The sequence below is a fragment of the Paramisgurnus dabryanus genome, chromosome 6 (genome assembly GCF_030506205.2).
Source record: "Paramisgurnus dabryanus chromosome 6, PD_genome_1.1, whole genome shotgun sequence".
Lineage (NCBI taxonomy): Eukaryota > Metazoa > Chordata > Actinopteri > Cypriniformes > Cobitidae > Paramisgurnus > Paramisgurnus dabryanus.
The window spans coordinates 36,204,064-36,228,979 of NC_133342.1; the positions used below are offsets into that span (position 1 = coordinate 36,204,064).

The following is a 24,916-nucleotide window of genomic DNA, read 5'->3' on the forward strand; positions in this document are numbered from 1 at the left end:
GCTAGGACACATTTCTCAATACTTAGGTCACTTTTGCAAAACTCTTCACACTCCTAACCAACTTTCAGCTTGGCAAAGCAGTTCATTTCACATTCAAAATGCACTAAAACTACCAAAACACTTTATTCAGGTGTCAAATCAACTCATTCTTCCAGAACACTAGCAAAGGTTGACAACCGACACACACACTTTGTCACCCAAAAAACAATCACCTAAAAAATATTGTTTGTCCAATATTGGCAGACAGGAGACAAGGAGCTGGCTGAAGTTCAGGAAGTAGTGCAGCTCGGCATAAATCCTATTGGCCAATAGTTTTTATAGCATTTAATTTTAAGATTTAAAATATATTTCATTAAAATATTACTGTAGAAATGTAGCAAATTGCTGTCTTATTCAGTTTTGTATTATGTTATTGTTTTGAAAATAAGTTTAAAACAGTATGTAAGCATGCGCAAATTGTCCTGTATGTATAAAGGGTTTTGGCAGTTGTTGTGTCTGAGTGAGAAAAGAATTCATGAAATTTGAGAGATGTAGTTATTGAATGCATTTTGTGCCAAAGCAATGATAAATGATCCTCAGTTTAGCCCACATAGACTTCTGTTGTGCTCACTGTGTAAAAATTTTTGCAAAAGTGACCCAAGTGTTGAGAAATGTGTCCTAGCCTCTGTAAAAAACTGTAACTAGCCTATAGCGCTAACACAGCAGTCACAACTTTGTTTTTAACATTGTAACAACATTGTGCTTAATTTATTGTTTTATGTTGGGGGCATACATCTCGACTGCAATGTCACAGTCAGTGTTTTGTTGAGATTGGCCTGTTTTCCAGCAGTCTTTTGAGTGCACAAGGTTTAAATAGGTAAGAAACAATAATATTGTTGAGGCTCACGGTATGTCATTACCATGTACAGAGCTTATATTATTCATCTATGCCTAGGCAAATACAGTTTTACATTCTACTGGACCTTGAAACTATCAGAAAGAATCTGAGCAGATCATCAAATTTAATGGATGAACATCTTTCACCCACGGAGTTGACAAACCAATGGCATAGATAAAACCAACAATAAATTAACCTCTTTTATGTGAGATCACAACCAAACAGCAGGATATGGAGGTCTTTCATTCAGGAAGTGAATGAAAAGAAAGTTATATTTCAATTAAAGTTAGGCCTAGATCCCACACACTGAGATGCAGCTTTACTTGAAAGCAAAACTCACTCGAAGAGAGTCAAAGGTGAATGTTTCTGACCCACAAACGTACACAGAAGAACAACGAGCAACTAGTAGGGGCACGCAATAAAACGTCTAAAAAAAGGCATGCAAAGAATTTTGTTAACAATTAATACATTTTTATTATGCAACTTTCATTTTTTTATTACAATATAATTGTTTTGCGTTCAAACACTATGTTTGATCGAATAATAAAAAAACTAAAGTAAGAACATACATTGAGTACAGTTAATCGTAAACAGTGACAGTGTGAGAAACACTTCACACTAAACACATTGAACACTGAACTGAGCTCTCCAATGTGAATTTTCATGTGGTCTGTAAGGTAACTTTTTGTTGCGAAAGTCTTTTTACACTGAAGACGTGGGTAAGGGCCCAGTGTGAGATTTCATGTGGAACTGAAGACCTTTTTTGTGTACGTAACACTTTCCACACTGAGCACATGTGAATGTCTCTCCAGTATGCGTTCTCATGTGCTCTGCAAGCTTTGTTTTCCTCATGTACGTCTTTCCACAGTCAGGACATTCAAATGGACGCTCTCCAGTGTGAGTTCTCATGTGCTCCGTAAGCTTTGTTTTCCTTGTGAAACCCTTTCCACAGTCAAGACATGGGTATGGGCGCTCTCCAGTATGAATTCTCATGTGGACTACCAAAGAACCTCTATGTGCGAAACTCTTCTCACACTGAGAACATGCGTACGGACGCTCTCCTGTGTGAGTTCTCATGTGATCTGTAAGCTTTATCTTCTTACTGAACGTCTTGTCACAATCAGAACATGCATACGGACGCTCTCCGGTGTGAACTCGCATGTGATCTGTAAGCTTTGTTTTCCTCTGGAAAGTCTTTCCGCAGTCAAAGCACAGGTATGGGCGCTCTCCAGTGTGAATTCTCATGTGGACTGACAAATAACTTTTCTGCGTGAAACTCTTCTCACACTGAGGACATGTGTGTGGACGCTCTCCTGTGTGAATTCTCAAATGCGATGTAAGTATTTTTTTTTTTATGAAAGTCTTTCCACACTGAGGACACGAGTATGGACGCTCTCCGGTGTGAATTCTTATGTGAAATGTTTGTTCTTTTTTACATGTGAACCGTTTATCACAATGAGGACATGTGTATGGACGCTCTCCAGTATGAGTTCTTATGTGAATTATTAAGTCTTTTTTACGTGTGAAACCTTTCTCACACTGAGGGCAAATAAAACGCTTTTCTCCGATGTGAATCTTTTTGTGCTCCACAAGGAGTCCTTTACTTCCAAATCCATTTCCACAACGACGGCAAGTAAAAGATTTTTGCCTTCTTTTGGGAGAGGAATTTTTAATCTGTGAGCAACCAGAAGATTTTTCTTCCTTTATGGAGTTATAGGATGTTTCTGATTCTGGTGTTTTTTCCGGTCCCATCAGGTCTAAAATGAAAGAAAAGTAGTATATTTCATTTTCATTACAGTTTATGTCACTCTCATGAGTCATGTTAAGTTCACAAAATCTTAATAAAACTATAATGTGATTTTACTGTAATGTTTTTACTGGGCACCAACCTGTTGCTTGCTTAATGTCTTCATTGCTCTTTTCGTGTGGGTTTGTATAACTCATATCTTCACTTTCCTCCTTTATGCTTATACTTTCACAGGACTGTGTCATTCCGAATTTTAAATGAAGTGTCTCCTTCACCTATATTATTCCAGTATTTACTTGTGAACGGATTCCTTGAAAGTGTAAATCTTGATATCTGTGTGAACCTAGCAAAAAAAATATTATTAAAAACATTTTAAAACATGCATGAATACACAACTTGCATTTCAGCTTTTTCAGTATTTTCATATTGTGTTATGCTTGGGGCGTAACTTAGATCTACCGGCTACAGGTCTGCAGCCTCCCCCTACTCAAAATTGTGGCAAAACAATAACTAATCTACCAAAAAACATGGTTACTACACCTTTATGCTAACAACACCATAGTTAATATTCATACGAGTTTAATTGTAAAAATTGTTACTGTCCTACAGTAAACGTTTGTAAACAAAACACACCGAGCCCGCCAATTCAACCCGCCGCCACGTTGAATCCAAACCGAGACTGAGTTGGACGTCCAGAGCGTGCGCTTTAATACTGATATGTTTGTATCAGGATTCTGGTCATTCATATTTAAAAGACTATATTGATGTTTTAAATTAAAGTAAATATGCTTACAACATTCGAAATTAGCGATTAATAACAAAACAGATTTTATGTACACATGCTCTTATCTCAAAATTAGGTCCCTTCTCATTTTAACAATCCATGAGGTTCTTTGTGGACATTTGTAAAACGATGTATTTTCTGTTTTTTGATGGCTGAATGAACAGAATCCCGGAGGATTAAAGCGCACACTATCTATGGACGTATTGAGAGCTCTTGCGTATCCTATCATCAGCTAAATGACATCGGGTAAGTAAATCGGACAATGAAATAATCAGATCACTTTAACACCGTTCCCAACAGTAAGTGCACTAACCTGTGTAATAAAGATCTTTATTATCCTGGAGATCTTGCAAACTCGGTCGGTCTCGTGTTGTGGCGCTTGGAAAGGATTGTGCGTTCTTCTTCGTCGGTTTTATTGGCGGTTGACAAACCAGCATAAAGGTGCATTACCGCCACCTACTGGACTGGAGTGTGAGCAGCAGATAAAAAAACTATTATAGTGTGTCAATTAATCCAGTAGTTTTTTAGGAATGTAATTACAAAGTCTAGACTTTTATAAGTTGATTTCCCCAATAAGTACTCTATTGTCATGTTTTGTTGTCCAACTTGATTTTCCAACAGGATTGTGCGTTCTTCTTCTTCAATGGATTTATTGGCGGGTCGCATAACAACTTCTTGGGGCATACCGCCACCACCTGTGCTGGAGTGTGAAGTGATTTCAGTCTAGGCGTATGTTAACAGTCTGAGTCCGAAAGTGGGCGGAGCAAGTGTTGCCTTACTAGGCATTCTGCTACTTGTGTTTTGAACGTTTAATTCATTGCTAAAAAACTTCATTTTGTGTGGTTTATGGTTCTAAAAAACATTATTTTCCACATAAGGTTCATTTTTGTAGCTCCAGATGTCCTGCCTTCCTTAAAATGCTCTGATTTTATACAAAGCTCATCGATCTGAAAAGCGCTGTGTTCCTGATTGGCCAGCTGAATGCCTTTGATGTCAGCAGGAAATGTGATGCTCCTTACCATGTTTGAAAGATTCGCTCGCAATCCAATGCTAGCAGGCTGTGAGTCAAAGTCGGAGGAATTATGATAATGTCGGTCGTGTCCACGTCAACAGACCCAGGAAGTAAACTGTTGCCTACAATTCATGTGTTTGCTGTAGTCCAGGGGTGGGGAACCGTGGTCCTGGAGGGCCACTGTCCTGCAGAGTTTAGTTCCAACCCTAATTAAACACACCTGAAAAATCTAATTAACGTCTTTAGGATCATAGATATGTATAAAGGCTAGAAGTCTTACGGCCGAGTCCCTTACGGCATCACCTGGCAGCCATCTTACAACAGGGCGCTCGCTCACTCGTAGCATTGAGTTTAATGGTGCAGGTACTTTTAAATGACCATAACTTGCTCAATTTTCTACCGATTTTCAAACGGTTTGGTTTTTTACAAACGTTATTAACGTGGATATAATTCTGGATGCTTTAACATGTTTCATGAATTTTTTATTTATTTTTAGTATAGGTATGCAGTGTCATAGGTACATCTTTGACGTTTATAACAACCAAACCATTTGAAAATCGGTAAAAAATTAAGCAGGTTATGGTCATTTAAAAGTACCTGCATCATTAAAACTCAATGCTACGAGTGAGCGAGCGCCCTGTGGTAAGATGGCCGCCAAAATGCGGACGTTCCACTTAATTGGCCAGCAGCGCGGACGAGACATCTAGCCTTTATATCTATGTTCAGGATTACTTGGAAATGAAATGCAGGTGTGTTTGATTAGGGTTGGAACTAAACTCTGCAGGACAGTTGCCCTCCAGGACCAAGGGTTCCCCACTCCTGCTGTAGTCCCAGAAAAGAGATTTACTTTGGAAACGATAACTCGCATCATCATTTACTTTGGGGTTTGTACCTTTTGCATATCGTTAACATGTACTAATGGCGCTTTTCCATTGCATAGTTCACCACGGTTTGGTTTGGGTCAGCTTACTTTTAGGGGCTTTTCCACTGGGTGCAGTACATAGTACCCAATACTATTTTTAGTACCACTTCGGTTGGGGTGCCAAGCGACCCGAACTGATACCAAAATGTGAGGCGAAAACACTGTAGATCACTGATTGGTCTGAGAATCGTCACTACCAGCGTCAACGCTATAACTTAAAAGTTTAAAACCATGTTATTATTAAGCAATTTATTAAAAAGATTTACTTGAAAATATATATTTACGTTATAAGAGATGCAATTATATTTTATTTTCAGAGTGATTGAGAGACTTTTTCTGTGTGTGTGTGTGTGTGTGTGTGAGAGAGAGACTGTAAAAGGTTTAGGGGTGGTCCTGGAAAACGGCCCTAAAAGTTAAATGTATAATTTATTATCCATTTGTTTTGTTGTCTCATAAATGATCAATAATATAAATTGAACACAAATCTTAAAAAAATATAATAATAAAAACAAAGCTTGAGCATTTGATTTTATTGAAGAAGCATTTTTAATACTCCATATCACAACTAAACTAAGAAAAACGTTTCTTTTTCTCAAAGGACAATTCTATAGTTGGGTAGCTCGGCGACATCATCACTGGTTGCGCGCGCTCACCAAGCGGGCTTTCTGCCTCCTGGATGCGCGCGCACCCTGTAATGTTTGTAAACAGGCAACCCGTCTATTGTGGAGTGAAAAAAACAAAAATGATTAATTTTAATAAAGTCGTTTTTTTACCTCTTAAATATCAAAAGATAACACACTAGCTGTACCTGCTTCAAATAAATAAATGTAATTACAATTAAAAAACAAATAATTAAAAATACAAAATTCAAACTTAGAAAATAAATAAATTAAAAAACAAAATAAATAAATAAGCTATGCGGGCACACACTGCTATTCCGTCCACTTTCGCCCTCAGACTGTTAGGGGCCGTGCACACCAAAGCTTTTACACTCGCAGCCGGCGCGTGTTTTTAAAGGGGCCATGCCATGAAAATGTGACTTTTTCCATGTTTAAGTGCTATAATTGGGTCCCCAGTGCTTCTATCAACCTAGAAAATGTAAAAAAAGATCAACCCAGTAACTTAGTTTTTGTTAACCATTCTCTGCAAGCATGTGCAAAAAAAGGGTTGTTGAAATTTGGCTTTCCGTATGATGTCACAAGGAGCTCTTATTATAATAATACTGCCCCTTAATCTGCACTATCCAATCACAGCACTGTCATTTAGTGCAGAGAGGGAAAGACAAAGAAAATAATTCACAGCACAAGTTTCAATTTCAACAAACCACCATCATTGTGATCAGTGTTTGCACTTCATCCGCTCATTTGCATTTTAAAGGACACACGCAAAACGCCACATTTTTGCACACATCTACAAAGTGGCAATTTTAGCATGCTATAATAAATTATTTACATGGTATTTTGAGATTAAACTTCACATATGTGCTCTGGGGACACCAAAGATTTATTTGACATCTTAAAAAAGTCTTGTGACATGGCCCCTTTAATTGTTTCCAATGGAAACTGTGTGTTTTTTTCCGTGCTGAAAACCGGCGCTCGGCAGTTTTTCCGTGCTCGGCGCTGAGCGTCGAGAGTTGAAAGAGATTCAACTTTGGATGAAAAGCTCCGCTCGTCAATGTCAGTTCTCACACGGCGGTCCAATCACAGTGGAGGAGGGGCGGAACAAGTATAACAACAACCAACCAGCTCACAGCTCAAGTATCACAGCTACCAAAGTGGTCAGCTGAAAAACAGCTGGCAATCAGTGTCCTCCAGTCCTTTCAGCCACGTTTAAAAGGTTTGGTGTACACAACCCCTTAGGCTTATCCTCAGACTTTCATGATGTCTGGTTCTGCGCTTTTGCAGTTACTCCTATCTCGCCACTCTAAGCATACTAACATGCACAATTATTACATAAGTTATACACAATTGAATTTGTACAATGCATGCATTTAAAGGCGCTCTAAGCGAATAATGTGCGACGTCACTTCCTGTTGATGTTTGAACTGTTTTCAAACAGACAGAGCGTAGCTAACTCCTCCCCCTCCATTCCGTGCTTTCATGAACGCGCCCAACCCCCACCCCCAAATCCTTCTTGCCGTTTATTGGCTGGAATACTTTGTTTTGTTTTGTGCTGGCTAGGTTTGGCCATTTGTTGATATTGCCGTTTGTGAAGCCTGGGCTATCTACAGAGATCGCGTTTTTTTACAGTTTGATCAGCGGACAGGCAGCAAGCAGATAGTGAGGAGATGTTTCCGGTATGTAACAAAAAATGTTTTATGGTCTAAAACGCTTCAATTCGCTTAGAGCACCTTTAACAACATAAATCAAAATGGACGACACCCAAAACAGCAGACCAAAACACACTGGGCACTGTTTGACCTAAAGATTTAAAAGAGACCACCTCATGATTATATACCAAAGTTGTCAAAAGTTTTATCCAAAAATATCAGTTTTTATATCTTTTGACCAGAAGGTTGTGAAACTGCGCAAGTACCCTCGGATCATGATTGGGACAACTTGTAAGTTTAGTGTCAATGCACGAAAGATCCAGTCATGTATGAATTTTGGCATAATAAATCATACCTATCCGATGACCTCTTTGGGACATGGGTAAAGGAGCTCTCCATTGTGAAGTCTTAGGTGACTTCTGAGTGAGCTTTTGCATGGTAATTTCTGTTCACACTGAGGACATTGGTACGGGCGCTCTCCAGTGTGAATTGCCACGTGGAAATCAAGACTACTTTTTTGTGTGAAACTTTTATCGCACTGAGGACACTGGTATGGGCGCTCTCCGGTGTGAATCCTTATGTGGACTCGAAGATAACTTTTATGTGTGAAACTCTTTCCACACTGAGGACATGGGTATGGGCGCTCTCCAGTGTGAGTCCTCATGTGTTCAATAAGTTTTGCTTTCCTTCGAAAGCTCTTTCCACACTCAAGACACGTGGCTGTGCGCTCTCCGGTGTGAATTTTGATGTGATCTCGAAGTTTTCCTGGGCTTGTAAAACTTTTGTCACACTGAGGACAAGTGGAAAGATTTTCTCCGGTGTGAATTCTTATGTGCGACGTAAGGTTTGCTTTTCTACTAAATCCCTTTCCACAGTGAGGGCAAGTTAAAGATTGGTCTTCTGTTTCGTGCGGGCTTTTCTTCTGAAGATTCATTTCAACTGAAGATTCTTCTGGAAATATGGAGTTATATGATGTTCCTGATGCTGAGGTTTCCTCCAGTTCCACCCGGTCTAAAATTAAACAGAAGTATATATTTTTATGACAAATTATTTTGTTCTTTCATTCTGATGTTCTCGAGACCATAACATCAATATAAGCAACATTAAAGGGGCCATGGCATGAAAATCTGACAAGTGGTATGATTGGGTTCCAAGTGCTTCTATCAACCTAGAAAATGTGAAAAAGAACAACCCAGTAACTTAGTTTTGGTAAACCATTCTCTACAAGCACGTGAAAAAATAGGTCATTGAAATTTGGCTCTCCTTATGATGTCATAAGGAGATCTTATTATAATAAAAGCTATAAAAGATGTGCGCTATTCAAACAAACTTTACTAACAGTAAACCGTCAGTGTTTTTTTTTAATCACTTCTTACATTGTCTCTCAAATAATCTATTGGTTGGCCCCCCTGTCAGCATAAGAATGCCCCCCGGCATGTATGCCCCGGCACTAGACCTGATTTTAACATTTCATCAATGAAAAATAAACACCAACCTGTTTGTTCCTCAATGTCTTCATTTATTTCTCTGCATGGGTCTGTGACAGTCATATCTTCACTCTCCTCTTTTATGATTATACTTTGACAGGACTGTGTCATAGTTGATTTATCACTTTGTGCCATTTCTACTTTTGGATGAGGTGGCTCCTTCACTTGTAGAATAATAGGAATTATTCCTGTATTTATTTAAAAATTGGTTTACTGAAGGTGCAAATCTTGATCTGTGTGTGGTTCGAAGAAACCGACCTGCAAAAAATCAATACATTATATATATATTACCAACTGTACATTTATATAGATTGTTTCAGCAGCAAAAAACATAAACAAACTGCTTTTTGGCCCAAACTTAGCAAAAAAAAAAAAAAAACAACAACAACAAGTACATTTGAACTGTTACACTGAGCTAATTCTACTGTGTAAATTGAACATATTCAAAGATAATTACAGATCGGCTGCCAAACCTCTCTTTGCATTAGTCTGGACGTCCCGTGTTTCGGCCCTAATTGATTTGTCCCATACGTGACCTTTCGTGTCACGTTTATTGAATGCTACAACAGGCTTGTTCAACTTCATGTTGTGCCACAAAAACCGAGAAGGAGATAACATTAAAATCCTGGGAGAGCAATTCAAGATATCATGCAGAGGAGACTGCTATCGAAATTAGTTTTGATGTCATCTGCCTGTCGGTTCTTCTGGCACCACGTGACGTAGAACAAGCCTAACAGCAAAACTGCTTATCACGACTCGTGAGAATGATCACCGACATCTTTCATCCAATAACAGAACCCCAACCTTTAATTAGGAGATAAGCTATTATTTTGATACATGGCTGAAAGTGATAGTTCACCAAAAAAAATTGTCATCTACCTTTGTGTTCAGCTGAACAATAGAAATTTATACTACTGCGGCGGCAGACAAGTCACTTTGATACAAACTGCGTTCCGTAGTTAAAGCTTTAACATGTAACGATGCTTTGATGTCTTAATTACGGGACGATTCTGTATTATACTAAGCGGTTGGCATGCCTACCTTCCTAGCACTCCATAAAAACGAGTGAGCTGAAGTAAACAATCAACACGTCTTTATGTCGGCAAATGACATTGGCGTAATTGTCCGTATTGCCTGATGCCGATAATTAATTAGGATATATGTATATATATTTAGTAATATCGTTCATCCCTTGGGGAAAGTGACTTAGGTGGGTACTGGCAGCTGCTTAATGTGAAGGTAAGGAAAAACTATAACAAGTGCTGCTGACCAAGGCTACATTCGTTTATATTTGTATAGTAAATAATATTTGTAGTAAATCGGAAAGTGGAAAAATCTCATATTAACATCTTTACAATACACTAACCTGTCTTAAAAATGATCTTTCTTACAACCTATTTCTCCGTTTGTTTTGTCAGGCTCGTCTTCTTCTTCTATTGACTTTTTATGGCGGATGGCAAACCAACTTATGGTGCATTTACCGCCACCAACTGGACTGGAGTGTGAAGCACTGGTAGGCATATGACATTCGCATAAAAAAAATAAATAAAAATAAAATGTTAAATTCTATCAAATACTCCTATTTCTTTAATATATTTTATTATAGAACCATATATACTACTTTGTTTTTCTTGTTCTTTCAATATATTTATCAAATTGAATGCTTCAACACCATAGACAGTTCAACACCCATATTTTTTGGCTGTGTCCGAAAACTCTAAATTGCTGCCTTCTGAGGCAGCTTTCCAGGGCAGCAAGGCATGTCCGAATTCAATGTTTGGTTTACTTCCTGTCTCCTGAGATACCTATGCGTGGACGTACATTAAGAATGTGATTGGTCGAGTCCGGTCGAGTTCGAAAAAATAAAATGGCGGCCTAGGACGCGACTGGACCACCAATTTAGTGTAAATAAAGGTATATTTTCACATTACACACCTTTTAATTGCATTTCTAGCGAGAAATTAGTATTGCAGTTTTCAAATATGTGATTAGTTATCACAAAGGCGCTCTCTGTTTAAATTTCAAACACGCTGCCTTAGAAGTGTGTCCGAAAGTCTTTCTCTGAGCTACCTTCATGCCTCCGAAGTCATTTCCTCATGAGGCAGCGAGGCAACAAGTCACTGCCTTGAGTTTTCGGACGCAGCAATTTGTCAGGCTCGTCTTCTTCTTCGAGTTTTGTGGCGGTTGGCAAGCGAACGTGTTGTGCACTTCCGCCACCTACTGCTCTGGAGTGCGGGGCATCAACGTTAATTGGGACATTTCACAAGACTATGTAAAATAAAATATTTGGTGTCCACAGACTACATCTGTGAAGTTTTAGCTCAAAATACCATATAGATAATTTCTTATAAAATTTTTGAATTTACACTTTATAGCAAAAATGTGGTGTTTTGTTTTCCCTTTAAAATGCAAATGAGTTGATGTGCTGTGGTTGGAGAGTGCAGATTAAGGGGCGGTATTATCCCCTTCTGACATCACAAGGGGAACCAAGTTTCAATTACCTATTTTTCACATGTTTGCAGAGATTGATTTACCAAAACTAAGTTACTGAGTGGTTCTTGTGCACACTTTCTAGGTTGATAGAAGCACTGGGGACCCAATTATAGCACTTAAACATGGAAAAAATCTGGGATATGTCCCCTTTAAGGAAATAAGAAACTTTTTTATTGTGCATATACAGACAATTACAATAAGGCAAGGAAATAAGAAAGTATAAGAAACAAATTATTTTAATTAAACATATTGTTTTTAAATATTCTTATAAATCCTTATATATTTGTGATGAATATCTTACTGAATTCTAAAGACATAAATCATTTAGAGAACTAAGACTTAATTTGCCTATCAAGCCTGAACCTTTCATTATAACTCAGGGCTTTTCTAATGTTTTAGTCAGCCAAACCCTCTTGACCGAAGTAATTTCCTGAAGTACCTCCTGAGATTTTAAAGGAATACTCAAAAAAAAATTCATAATTTACTCACCCTCATGTCATCCAAAATGCTGATGTCTTTCTTTGTTCAGTCGAGAAGAAATTAAGATTTTTGAGGAAAACATTCCAGGATTTTTCTCAATTTAATAGACCAATTTAATTGGACCTCAACAGTTTATGCGGTTTAAAATTGCAGTTTCAACACAGCGTCAAATGGCTCTAAATAATTCCAAACTAGGCTTATCTAAATTATCTAGCAAAACGATTGTTATTTTTGTCAAGAAAAATAAAACGGACGTGGAAAAAAACTATATCGCCGCTTTGAAGGTACATTCACATTATAAGCGACTTTGTTGCTTATCTGGTTTTTATATCTGGTTGTCATAAACAAATGAGTACTCTCCAGTAACTGATAGGAAACAGATGACGTGAACTACACTGTTTTGTTCTCAATGGTAGTCACTCCCGAAAGTCACTCATAATTTGCATAAAGTTAAACATTTCTTAACTTTGTCGCGCGACTGGACAAGCCCCATCCAGTTGCCAACGGTCACTGTTGCTCCTGTCGCCGGAAGTTTCCATTGAAGCTTCCATTGAAATCAATGAGATCACGTCGCTCTGCTACTGCTGGTCGCTGCTAGTCTGAATGTTGAAAGGTCCCGCATGACGTATGCAAAACTACCACTCCAGTGTTAACAAGTGTAGATAACTGTTCCAACATTGTTGTATGTGGAATGATATTAATGAATGTCTTTGTGTCAGTTTATAATTTAAATGTGTTTGTTTCACATTTGTGATGCATGACCTTTCGACGTGCTTACACAATACGTAAGGTTGCGCGTCACACGACCAGAGCAAGATGAGAAGTTTTTATTTTTCTTGTCAAAATCGGAAAGGGATTTAACAACCACTCGACCGAGAATACAGCAAACAGTGATGAGTGAGAGATTTTAAGTTTGTGATGAATCTTAAGGCTCCATGAAATACCGTGTCAAAAGCATGAAGACACTGGGGGAGTGAATGCATGTATAAAATATCACCATAATCCAAGACAGACTGGAATGTAAGTTGTTGTTTTATTATAATAATATTTTAGCACTTTTAACATTTTTTATTTGCTTTTAAGTTGTTATCAGTACACTTTATTGTTGTTAGTAAAACTGCCAATTTTGCATGATTATAAAATAATGTTCGCATTTAGAAGATTTTAAAAGAAAAATGCTCAAGGCACTTCAATCATGAGTCCCATAAACTTCCTAGTATACTTTAGGAAAAAGTATACTATGGAAATGATTTGAATGGGGCTCATGAACGGTTTGTTTAAAAACATTTCTCAAAATATCTTCCTTTGTGTTGACCAGAACACAGAAATGTATACAGGTTTGTAACAACATCAGAGTGAGTAAATGATGACAGAATTTTCATTTTTGGGTGAACTGTCCCTTTAACGATCTACTGTCCCTTTAAAAGTTCAGAGACCGGGAAATCCTCATGTATAAGGAGGTTGGATCTACGTCGGTTGCTCCTCGTCCTGTATGTGCAAATGTGAAGAAAGCATGTCGACTAAACAAACTCGTTATCACAAGAGATCTACTTACAATAACGCCACAGATGATAATGTGTCGCGAGGAGAAGTCACCGGGACATCTACGTTATTTTTAAAGCTAATGGCTGCAGTTTTCTATGGAGTCTCTTCTTTCCTCATTGTTGTCGTTAACAAGAGTGTTCTCACTAACTACAGGTAAAAATAAATAAATATTCATATCATCTCATTCAGTGCATGCAGGTTTTATTTCATTTTAACCAGATAACGCGATATTTGTTGCGAGATCGTCTAAAAGCTCATTGCGTTATGTGACATCATGTTTCGCAAGAGGCTTTCAGCTGTTGCTCACCTTTGCTGTGACTTAAATAGCTTGGTCATAGTTAGTAGTATGGAAGGTTTTTTTGGTCTTTTTTAAATTAATTAATTAAATGATAAAATAATTAATTAAATTATAAAATAAAAAATAAAATCGCAAAATATGTCCCAAATTTGAAAATTAAATGCTAAAATAAAAATTAAAACATTATATTAAATTATTTCATTTTCATTTTTAGTGTGATGAAGCATCATTCCGGCCAAATTAAAAAAGAAAATTAAATTGATGATTTGACATTTCATTTTCAATATAATCTTGAGTCAAGACTGACAATATTAAAATAAAAAGTCAAGCTTGAAAAGGAATCTGTAAAAACATTTTTAAAAGGGTTTTTATTCATGCCCAAGCAATAATTGGGACAAAATTAAAATGTAAAGTTCAGTTTTAATTTTATGTTCTCTTTAAATTATTTGTTTTCATTTTCTTTTTCGTTTTCATTTTCATTTTCAACTTGTATGCAAATTTAATGTTAATCAGTGGGTGGCGTTTATTTACTTGCTCAAAAAAGGGGATTGGGTAACGCTGCGTTGCCAACTCAGCGACTGTGTTGCTAAAATAGGGACTTTATTGCTACATCTAGCGACTTTTAGGCCAATTTAGACAAACTTAGCGAATGTTTGGATGAATCTTAGCTTCACATCTGTACAGATAGGGTACTGTGTCGCTTGTACTGGCCAACGAGTGCCGGGTGGCGCTGTCCCGGTGAAATGTGCGTCTGGTGTCTCTGTGCATGGAGCTGGGCAGTGTAGGAGCTGACGCGTGGATGAGATTCGCGTTCATTGTTTACATTTGAAAGGAGGAACAAACAATAAAAAGTGGCTGGTCCGCTGTTATATATGTGCGTATTTTCACACATCTGATCCGGTGAGGCGTCAGCCATTCTCATCAAATGCATACACATAGCACAGTGTGATTATCGTGCAATACATAATTATGCCAAAATCCGTTACTGGAGTATCAAATGCTCGCAAAAGTGGCGTATATATAGCACTATAATCACACTGCGTGTTATTTGTATGCATTTCATGAAAATGGACATGAGTGACCAGTCACTTACTTTTGCAGCGGGCACTCTGGCAGAGCAGACCTTCAGCCTTTGTGGTATTTGTAAGTGGTCTAGGGCTGTGACCATACGGGATTTTATTTTACCGTGGTGAAGAAGCAACAGAATCACGCGGTTAGACTGTTAGCACAACAACCCACCCCATATTATTAAAACAACAAATTATATTAGCAATAACAATGTGAAATAATATGTATTTCTATATGTTAACTTCTGTTTTTTATATCTTTTGAATATACAATGATTTATAGACCTTTTATGTCATCGTTTATAACCCATTTTATACAATACATTTCATAGAATAACAACCTGAAAACCTGCAGAAAGAACATGCAGAGTTTAAGATTGTTTCTGATGAGTTGTGCAAAACCTGATTCCTATTTCTTTAGACATTCATTTTCGGTAAACTCTCCGTGAATAGAAACACACTTCTCCAAACATGTTGCAACTTTTAATAATTTATTGTACAAAAAATGGGTTACAAACAATGACAAAAACTGTTCCATAATTGATATTAAACTCAAAAGATATCGAAAATAAATATTATTTAATGTTATTATTGTTAGTATGTTTAATTAAATTTTCTCAAAGTGGATACAAAACGAAATCGACAATTGCATCATTACGTAAATAACTGCGCAAAACTTATGGATACTCCAATCATTGCTTTCAGAAATTCGCTTACAGTAGCTCCAGATATAAGCACAGCATTCAACCAAATAACGAGTTGTGCTGTCAGTATACGCGCTCCTGCCTTCATAACGATAGTTGTCATGTTTGCCCATTATAGTTTTAAATTATTATTATGCTGTCATTATCATCACCAGCACAGTGCTTCTCCTTGAATGAGAAAGCTTAATATGCGCGTGGCTCGGACTCCTTGCACATGAAATTTCATGGGCATGGCTCTGACATTTTCTTGCAGAGATGTTGTTATTCGCGCAGGGGTTTAAAACCAGGGAGTGAGTTGGTACAGTTCAAGAAATCAGAGCACTTGGGCATGACGCGCTTTATAAGGTTGCGGCCGTGACATCACCGCAGCTGGCATCTTATTACAGCAGTGATGCAGAATTACTGTGATATCATCACAGCCCTTACGTGCGTAGCTCGTCTTCCACGCTTCAGCTATGGTCAGAAGAACTGTATGTTGTGTCCAGTGCAGTGTACACAGAAGACTCCGAGAGACTCGCATTTCACAGAGGACGCAAGTTCTGATACTTGTACAGACAACACATAGGCTAAATAAACAGATAATGTTCATTTAAAAGTAAGTGACTGGTCGGTGTATCAGCTCGTTAAACTGACGCCTCACCGGACCAGATGTGTGAAAATACGCACATATATAACAGCGGACCAGCCACTTTTTATTGTTTGTTCCTCCTTTGAAATGTAAACAATGTACGCGAATCCCATCCACGCGTCAGCTCCTACACTGCCCAGCTCCATGCACAGAGACACCAGACGCACATTTCACCGGGACAGCGCCACCCGGCACTCGTGGGCCAGTACAAGCGTACAGTAGCCTATCTGTACAGATGTGAAGCTAACATTCATCCAAACATTCGCTAAGTTTGTCTAAATGGGCCTAAAAGTCGCTAGATGTAGCAATAAAGTCGCTATTTTAGCAACACAGTCGCTGAGTTGGAAACGCTGCTTCAGCCAATCCCCTTTCTTTAAGCAAGTAAACGCCACCCATTGATTAACATTGAATTTGCATACAAGTTGAAAATGAAAATGAAAACGAAAAAGAAAATGAAAACAAATAATTTAAACAGAACATAAAATTAAAACTGAACTTTACATTTTAATTTTGTCCCTATTATTGCTTGGTCATGAATAAAAAGCCTTTAAAAAAATTTATTTACAGATTCCTTTTCAAGCTTGCCTTTTTATTTTAATATTGTCAGTCTTGACTCAAGATTATATTGAAAATGAAATGTCAAATCATCAATTTAATTTAATTTTTTAATTTGGCCGGAATGATGCTTCATCACGTTAAAAATGAAAATGAAATAATGTTTTAATTTTTATTTTAGCATTTAATTTTCAAATTTGGGACATATTTTGCAATTTTATTTTTATTTTATAATTTAATTAATTATTTTATAATTTAATTAATTAATTTAAAAAAGACCAAAAAAACATTCCATATAGTAGCACATCTGTAAGCAGGTGAAAAGATCTTACAGGCCAGAACAATGTATTTTCTATAGAAATATCTTGTATAGCTAAAAAAAATAATGATTTCCTGTTGTCCGAACTCGTCGGTGTCAATTCTGTTAGTGTTAATTTCTGTTACCAAAGTTAGGGTTATGTGCAGTATGCGTGTCTGAAAGAGAGGGAGAACAGGCTGTCAACCCATCCATATGTGCACTTCTCATAACACATAACCTAAGTAACTAAATAACCAAAGTAAGAAAAATCCTAACCTTACTGTGTTTCCAGATTTCCATCCTCTTTATCCGTGGGAATTGGCCAAGTAAGACACATTTACCCATCTAAAACATTTTACTAATGGAAGCGATACTGAAACCTTTAACAGCCGATAAGAGTTCACTTTGTTGGACTTTATAATACATTTTATAGTACATGAATCATAATGAACTATAACCTAAATTGTTTCTTTATTTAAATATGATAGTAGTAAGTTAAGGCATGTACTACTAAGGTTACTACTACTGAACAAGGGTGCACTAGGGATGCACCGATACCACTTTTTTGGAATACGAGTACGAGTACTTGCATTTCAGTACTTGCCGATACCGATACCGAGTACTTTATAAAAAAACATGATTTAAATTTACAGGTAACAGCTTTAGTCATATAATTTAAACATATAATTCAAACATAGGCATTTCTCAGACCGTGGTATCGATCCCTGGTATCGGGGGACTTTTAACGAGTACGAGTACTTTAGAAAATGTGGTATCGAGGCCGATACCAGTATCGGTATCGGTGCATCCCTACTAATCACAAACTAATCTATCATGAAGTACATATTTGCTTGTTTGTTAATGTATTATTGAACAGTTATAACTACGGCTGTCAAAAGATTAATCGTGATTAATCGCATCCAACATAAAAGTTTGTGTTTACATAGCATATGTGTGTGTACTGTGTATAAATATTATGTATATATAAATACACACACATTCATGTATATATTTAAGAAATATTTGCATTTAAATACTGTATATACATTTCTATAATTTATATTATATATAAATATAAATATTTTATATATAAATATAATTTTTTTTTCTTAAATATATACATGATTGGGTGTGTTTTTATATATAAATAATAATTATACGCAGTACACACACATATGTTATGTAAACACAAACTTTTATTTTGGATGCGATTAATCGCGATTAATCTTTTGACAGCCCTAGTTATAACACTAGGTGGTTGTTGTTCATGTATGATTTCATAAGAGTCACATTGTACTTAAAGACAGTAACTACATTTTTTTTATGTACAGATGTTGGCAACTGTTATTGTGTTGCGAGGGGCAAAGTCATTAAATGTGATAGATTTCCCAGATTTCGATAGAAATGTCCTACATAAGGTAAGTGAGTAGCTTAACTGTCAAATTTGTCTGTGGATGTGACATTAGAGACTTTAATGTGATGTATATTTTATTCAGAGATGCAAATGCCTAAAGTGTCATTGTGTTGTACATTGAACCCACCTGGAATATCTCTCTATATGTTATAATTACATTAGATAACAGAAGGTTCAAGTTAGTGGCCTTTATTTGGGGGGGGGGGTAATGTTATTTCATGCATTCTGACTTATTAACACAGTTTAAGAGTTGTAACCCTCATGCTAAACATTATTTCTGGGCCAAACTCACGCCTCCTTTTTCTTACAAGTTTAGGAAAGTTTTTTTTGAACGGGGGTATCCGTCTGACCCCATATTCCTTTTATGGGCCTTAACCTCCAGTAAAGCACGCATGTCCTGCACGTCAAGTGAGAGCGAGAAGTGGGAACCGTTAATGAATTTATTCTTTATTACATAGGTATTTCCACTCCCTTTACTGTATGTAGGAAATCAACTGACAGGCCTTTTTGGGACACAACAACTCAAGTAAGTGTTAAAAAATAGGGACCATTGATTCTCACTGGTTTTTGCATTGCATTGTGGGAATTGTTAGGGAACTAACGTTTCAGTGCACTGGAAGTAGACCTTAAGAGATTAAGTGCCCTTATCAGTGCCCTTACTACTGAACAAGGGAGCTGATGGAGATGCAGCCACAGTAATAGGAGTTGTTGATGTTGTTGTTATAAATAAAAAATAATAACATTAAACACTGTATGTTTTTCTTTTGCAGTCTGCCAATGTTTACTGTGCTGAGAAGATTCTCGATCTTATTCACAATGATGTTTGAGGGTTACCTGCTCAAGTATGTCTGTATACTTAGTGTTTTTAGTAGACTGAGCAACTCTACTTATATGCTAATGTATGTTTTTCATCTATATGTAGAAAGAAGTTTTCATGGTCAATAAAGGCAACAGTATTCACCATGATCTTAGGAGCATTTATAGCTGCGAGGTAAGCTGTTCATGCCATGCATTTTATCAGCATTTGTTTTCTCTGCTGAGCTGCACTGTGCCACTCTTTCCTTGCTCTTCTTCATATTTTCCTGCACCTCTTTTGGAATATTTATTTATCGTTACATTGAATTGTATGTATTATGTAATGTATTGTATGTATTCATAAACATAGCCGAAGCCATGGGTTCACCGAAGGTTATGACAATAGTGTACATTTATGTTTGCTTGAAAAATTCACATTAATGAAATGTTTTTTATTTTATTAACTTTGACAGTACAGATCTAGCATTTGACCTCCATGGATACATTTTCATAACACTTAATAACATTCTGACGGCTGCTAACGGGGTTTACATGAAACAAAAACTGGACTCAAAGGTAATTTGACCCTCAGAGAACCCAGCATGAATATTCATCATATCATGCTTAAATGTTTTTTTGACTATATTGGTAAATCGTGATGTTTTATACAGTGCTGTGACAAAGTTTTAGACACATTAGATGCTTTATCAACAAATAATCTTTGCTTTTCAGTAGGAAATGTTAATGTAGATATCATTTTCATTAACTGTTATAAAAAGTAAGATTTTTCTATACGAAAACCGGTATGGCACACATGGAGATCTGATCCCATCATCATAAAGATACAGAAAAATCTGAAATATCCTAAATCCATAAAAAACTGTTGTAAGTGCAAAATGCTTGAAATAAACAACATTAAACATATAAACAAACTTTTTTGTGAAGCATCCTATGTGTCTAAAGTATCAACAAAGTACTTTACATATTTTGTTTTCACAATCTTGCACAATTGCAACACTAGATTGTAACAGTAACAAATTATAATCTGTTATATAATATTCACTGCTATAAGTATACAAAAACAAATAATGTACTTAAAGGGATAGTTCGTGCCAACAGCTGATTGTAACCATTGACTTCCATAGTAGGAAAACAAATAGTATGGAAGTATTGTAATAAATGATGAAAAAGATATTTTTGTAAGCACACAGTTGACGGTACACATTGAATTCCATCATATTTGTTTTCCTACTATGGAAGTCAATGGTTACCATCAGCTGTGTGCTTACCATCATTTCTTAAAATATCTTCTTGTGTGTTCATCAGAAAAAAGAAATTCATACAGGTTTATAACAGCATGAGGATGAGAAAATGATGACAGAATTTTCATTTTTGGGCGAACTTAAAACACAAAAACATTTACAAAAATGTCTAAACTCTTGCATTTGTGCAACATTCATATAAAAAATAAAATGATGTTATTGTTTTGTCACTAAACCCGAAAGAACATTTTTCTGGTTAAAGGTTGCTCATCTTTCTCTTATTTCATGAGATTTTCCTCTGCTTTTCAGGAACTGGGAAAATATGGGCTGCTGTATTATAATGCATTATTCATGGTTGTTCCCACTGTTGTTTTGGCACACTTCACTGGAGATCTCCAGAAAGTAAGAACTGAATAAACATCCTCCAATGATTTTACTCTTTAAGCTTAATAACACTTGTTTCAAAAAGTTACAGGCACTGTATGTACATTTTTTGCATTAAATATTTTCAGGCTTTGGAATACGATGGTTGGGCCGATTTTTTCTTTATCTTTCAGTTTGTGTTATCATGTATCATGGGGTAAGAGTGTTTTGATTACTATGTACTTAATCAATATTCATTAAAATGAAAAATATTTTAATATTATATTAATATTAATAAATCAATTGGTATAAATTAATAATATTTGTATTAATATTTAAAATAAATATATACATATAAATAAATATAAGTTAATAATTTAAATGTAATTAGATTTTCAATATTTATATATTTATTAAGTCTGTTACATCAAAGTTCATTTTTTACTTTAAATGCATTTATATTTATCCAAAGCAACTTACAAATGAGGAGAGCAATAGAAGCAATTCAATAAGCAAAGGGGCAAACACTGCATAAGTGCTGTGACAAGTCCCAATATCTTTTTAGCCTAACCCTTAACCATAACCCAAGCTAAAAATATATTTGTGTATTGTATCAATTTAAAATCTTGGATTGTCTTAATAGAAGTCGTATGTTGTTTCGGCAGGTTCATTCTCATGTACTCGATTATGTTATGTACCCATTATAACTCTGCTTTAACAACTACCATTGTCGGCTGTATCAAGGTTGGTAATTTACCAGTGTCTTATAAATGATTAAAAACTGAATATAGTAAAGTACGGTAAACAGTGTTAACTGTGGGTTTTCAACAAACAGAATATCTTGGTCACATACATTGGGATGGTGTTTGGTGGAGATTATATCTTCAATTGGCTGAACTTCATTGGCCTAAACATCAGGTAAAAAAAATACATCAGGCTGTAATGATAATTGACAAATTATGTGATATTTGTAATACTCAGTGATCTATGTAAACAGCACAAACGTTGCTCCAGATTGAGGATATTTCTCCGGAAACGTGCTTTTTATACAAGTTCAGGAATTTATTTATTTTTATTATATCATTTAAAATGTTTTGCTTTGTGCACTTAATTCATTTCCCGCCAGCCATTTTTTAAAAAGTTGCCGGCCAAAAAAAACTAACTTTTCAACCTATATATATATTTTTCTCTGCTTATAAACTCTTAAATATGGGTATTTTTCTTTAAAAGAAATTGAAAAAAGCTTAAATAATTGCATTTTGTGAAGAAACTTTGTTAGAGATCAGATTCAGAATGATTATCAAAACATACACATAGATTAAAATTTGTAAATAACGTTTTGGTTCAGTTTTTCATAAATTGGATGCGTGCGCCATCTAGATAATCGCAGTATTGCAGATTAACATAATTTTTTTTTCAGAAACACGTTTTTTAATGCAAATGTTTTCTCTTAATTTACGTTATAACTCGTCAATGATGGGGAAAGAGTTAACAGAATTAAATATATCAAATAATGTGATATTTAGCTTAGCATCCTATTAAATGTACACTGATGCATGATGACCATCTGCCTAATATGCTTTTGGTTTTCTGTCTGCTGCCAAAACAAGCATGTGACAGCAGACAGGGATTATCATATTCACTCTGATTGGCTCAATTAAATTCAAATTCATTTATATTCATATAGTGTATAGTTTATCGCTCCGTAGAAGAATGCATATGTGTGCACTGCAGGCGTGTGGTCCTTTGCATAATACAGCATTCTTAGTTGTCTTCGCTCTTTTTTGTGAAATTTTTCAAAAAAGCTTTCCATTTTTTAGTACATTGTTGTTGTGTAAACATGGAGAGTATAGTACATTTATGGAGGTCCACAACCATTGTGATGCACTTTGCTCACAACCCTGTACATCAGCAATGAAGGCTATGCTGTTACTTTGCTCAAAAGACATGCAATAGCCTTTATTGCCCATCTACATCAATGTGCCCTAACTACCTAACACCCAGTGGCCGGTTTGTCTTTTCTCGGACCACTGTTGGTATTTTCTCACCATCGCTGACTGTGAACGGCCCACCAGACTTTTAGTTTTAGAAATACTCTGGCTTTTTGCCATTACAATTTGGCTTTATTCCTGCCTATTTCACCTGCAACCAACATATTGATAAGAAGAACCGGTTGATTGTTTTCTTACTACCTAAATTACCAAGACCTCAACATGTGGTCTCCTTTAAAAATAAGCAACAATATTTGCTTCACTTGTGACTGGTTGGCTTGATGTAGTAACTTTTGGCTCATTTTGTTTTCTCTACAGCATTGCTGGCAGTCTTGTGTACTCTTACATCACTTTCACTAAGGAGCAAAAAAGTAAGTATGGTAAATTGCACATCTATGCAAATCGAAATGAGAATACGCCCTAAACATTAATAACACTAATACTGGGGGGCCCAAGTTGTTTGACATTCTAAAAAATACATTAAATTATCATACATTTTTTGTAATGAAACTTCAGAAAAACATTGTATAATTTAATATACTTTGTTTAATTTAAATTCTAAGTTTGAGATTGTTTTATGTCATGAATTGTTTTTGGGGGGGCGCGAAGGAAAGCACACTACACAAGGGGGGTGCACCCTAAAAAGTTTAAGAACCACTGGGTTAACATGCAACAAAATGTTTTTCTCTTAACAGAAACAAGTTGATGAAATAAACATGATCAGATGGTCACAATTTCTACAAATGATGGAGGGAGTCAGCAGAGGACACAAGCAGACTCATTTTATAGTGCCTTATATGATATTAAGCTTAATGGTGAAGCAGTTTTTAAGAAGCTTTGGATCCAAAAGTGTTTTTTCCATTAAGTTCTATTTTATCTATTTTATTTTTAAATCTACTAAATAAATGGACCAAATCAATTGAGATGAATCACACATCATTTCACTTGCCAAATGACAATTTTCTAAGCAAGAATATTGACAAAATTGTGATTTTGTTTTTTATGAGACAAAGAATGACTCGTACTACAATCCCGTCACAAACTTGTCACAATCCCTTGCGAATAATGTAATTAAAAGTAAAAAAATCAATGTAATAACATCTTAAATTATTGTTTGTTTATTCTCGATTATAAAAATAAACTATAAAATTAGGTTTAAAACTTGATAAAAAATGATTTTCATGAAAAAAAATTGTAGTATTTTTGTCTTGTTTTCAGTAAAAATATTAAAAAATTTGATAAGCAAAACGACCCAAGAAATTAAGTCTAGTTTTTAGACCAAAAATATCACATTTAAGTGATTTTGTGCATAAAATAAGCAAAAAAATCTGCCAATGGGGTAAGCAAGAAAAAAAATCTTACCCGATTGGCAGATGTTTATGCTTGTTTTATGTACAAATTCACTTAAATTTTGACTTATTTTCTTTGGTCATTTTGCTCATCAAGAAAAAGCATCTTACTTTAAGAATTTTTTTTATATTTTTACTGAAAACAAGACAAAAACTAAAAAATTTTTCCTTGAAAATCATTTTTTGCAGTGTATTTGTAGTTGAAATAATTTAAAGAAGCAAATACCATCACTTAAGCTCATGTAAAGGGGATAGTTCACCCCAAAAATAAAATCTTGTCATCATTTACTCATCCACATGTTGTTCTTAATCTGTATGAGTTTCATTTTGTTAAACAACGCGGAAGGTTTTTTTGATAAATGATGCTAAGCACACAGTTGATGGGTTAGGGTTAGATGATCCAACCCTGATGATCCAACACACATCTTTAATTTCTCAGCATTGTTGCACTTTAAACACTTTGTTCTGTGCCCGAAACTTTATAAACTTCTCCCGAACCGGTAGCTGTGTGCGCTGGATCCTTAGCATGGCGAGTTCGGCGTTGTAACGCGTCTTTTTTTTTTACATATGCAGATC

The 24,916-nt window shown here is 35.9% G+C and overlaps 3 protein-coding genes across 3 annotated transcripts; 1 reads left to right on the top strand and 2 right to left on the bottom strand.

Moving 5' to 3' along the window:
- Positions 1-1,352: 1,352 nt before the first annotated feature.
- On the bottom strand, positions 1,353-3,853 carry LOC135767414 (uncharacterized). Its single transcript, XM_065277119.2, has 3 exons — positions 3,722-3,853; positions 2,767-2,967; positions 1,353-2,634 (listed from the first exon to the last, which is right to left on the bottom strand). The coding sequence occupies exons 2-3, from the start codon at positions 2,867-2,869 to the stop codon at positions 1,580-1,582; spliced, it is 1,158 nt and encodes a 385-aa protein (XP_065133191.1). The 5' UTR covers positions 2,870-2,967; positions 3,722-3,853; the 3' UTR covers positions 1,353-1,579.
- A 2,011-nt stretch (positions 3,854-5,864) lies between these two features.
- LOC135767443 (uncharacterized) lies at positions 5,865-10,588 on the bottom strand. Its single transcript, XM_065277163.1, has 3 exons — positions 10,465-10,588; positions 9,107-9,356; positions 5,865-8,622 (listed from the first exon to the last, which is right to left on the bottom strand). The coding sequence occupies exons 2-3, from the start codon at positions 9,231-9,233 to the stop codon at positions 7,967-7,969; spliced, it is 783 nt and encodes a 260-aa protein (XP_065133235.1). The 5' UTR covers positions 9,234-9,356; positions 10,465-10,588; the 3' UTR covers positions 5,865-7,966.
- Positions 10,589-13,514: 2,926 nt separating this feature from the next.
- slc35d1b (solute carrier family 35 member D1b) lies at positions 13,515-23,910 on the top strand. Its single transcript, XM_065277124.1, has 13 exons — positions 13,515-13,769; positions 17,459-17,492; positions 18,498-18,584; positions 19,039-19,106; positions 19,351-19,422; positions 19,503-19,571; positions 19,849-19,951; positions 20,947-21,039; positions 21,150-21,217; positions 21,666-21,744; positions 21,836-21,918; positions 23,310-23,362; positions 23,687-23,910. Exons 1-13 carry the CDS (start codon positions 13,564-13,566, stop codon positions 23,695-23,697), a joined length of 1,026 nt encoding a protein of 341 aa, XP_065133196.1. The 5' UTR covers positions 13,515-13,563; the 3' UTR covers positions 23,698-23,910.
- The last annotated feature ends 1,006 nt before the right edge of the window (positions 23,911-24,916 follow it).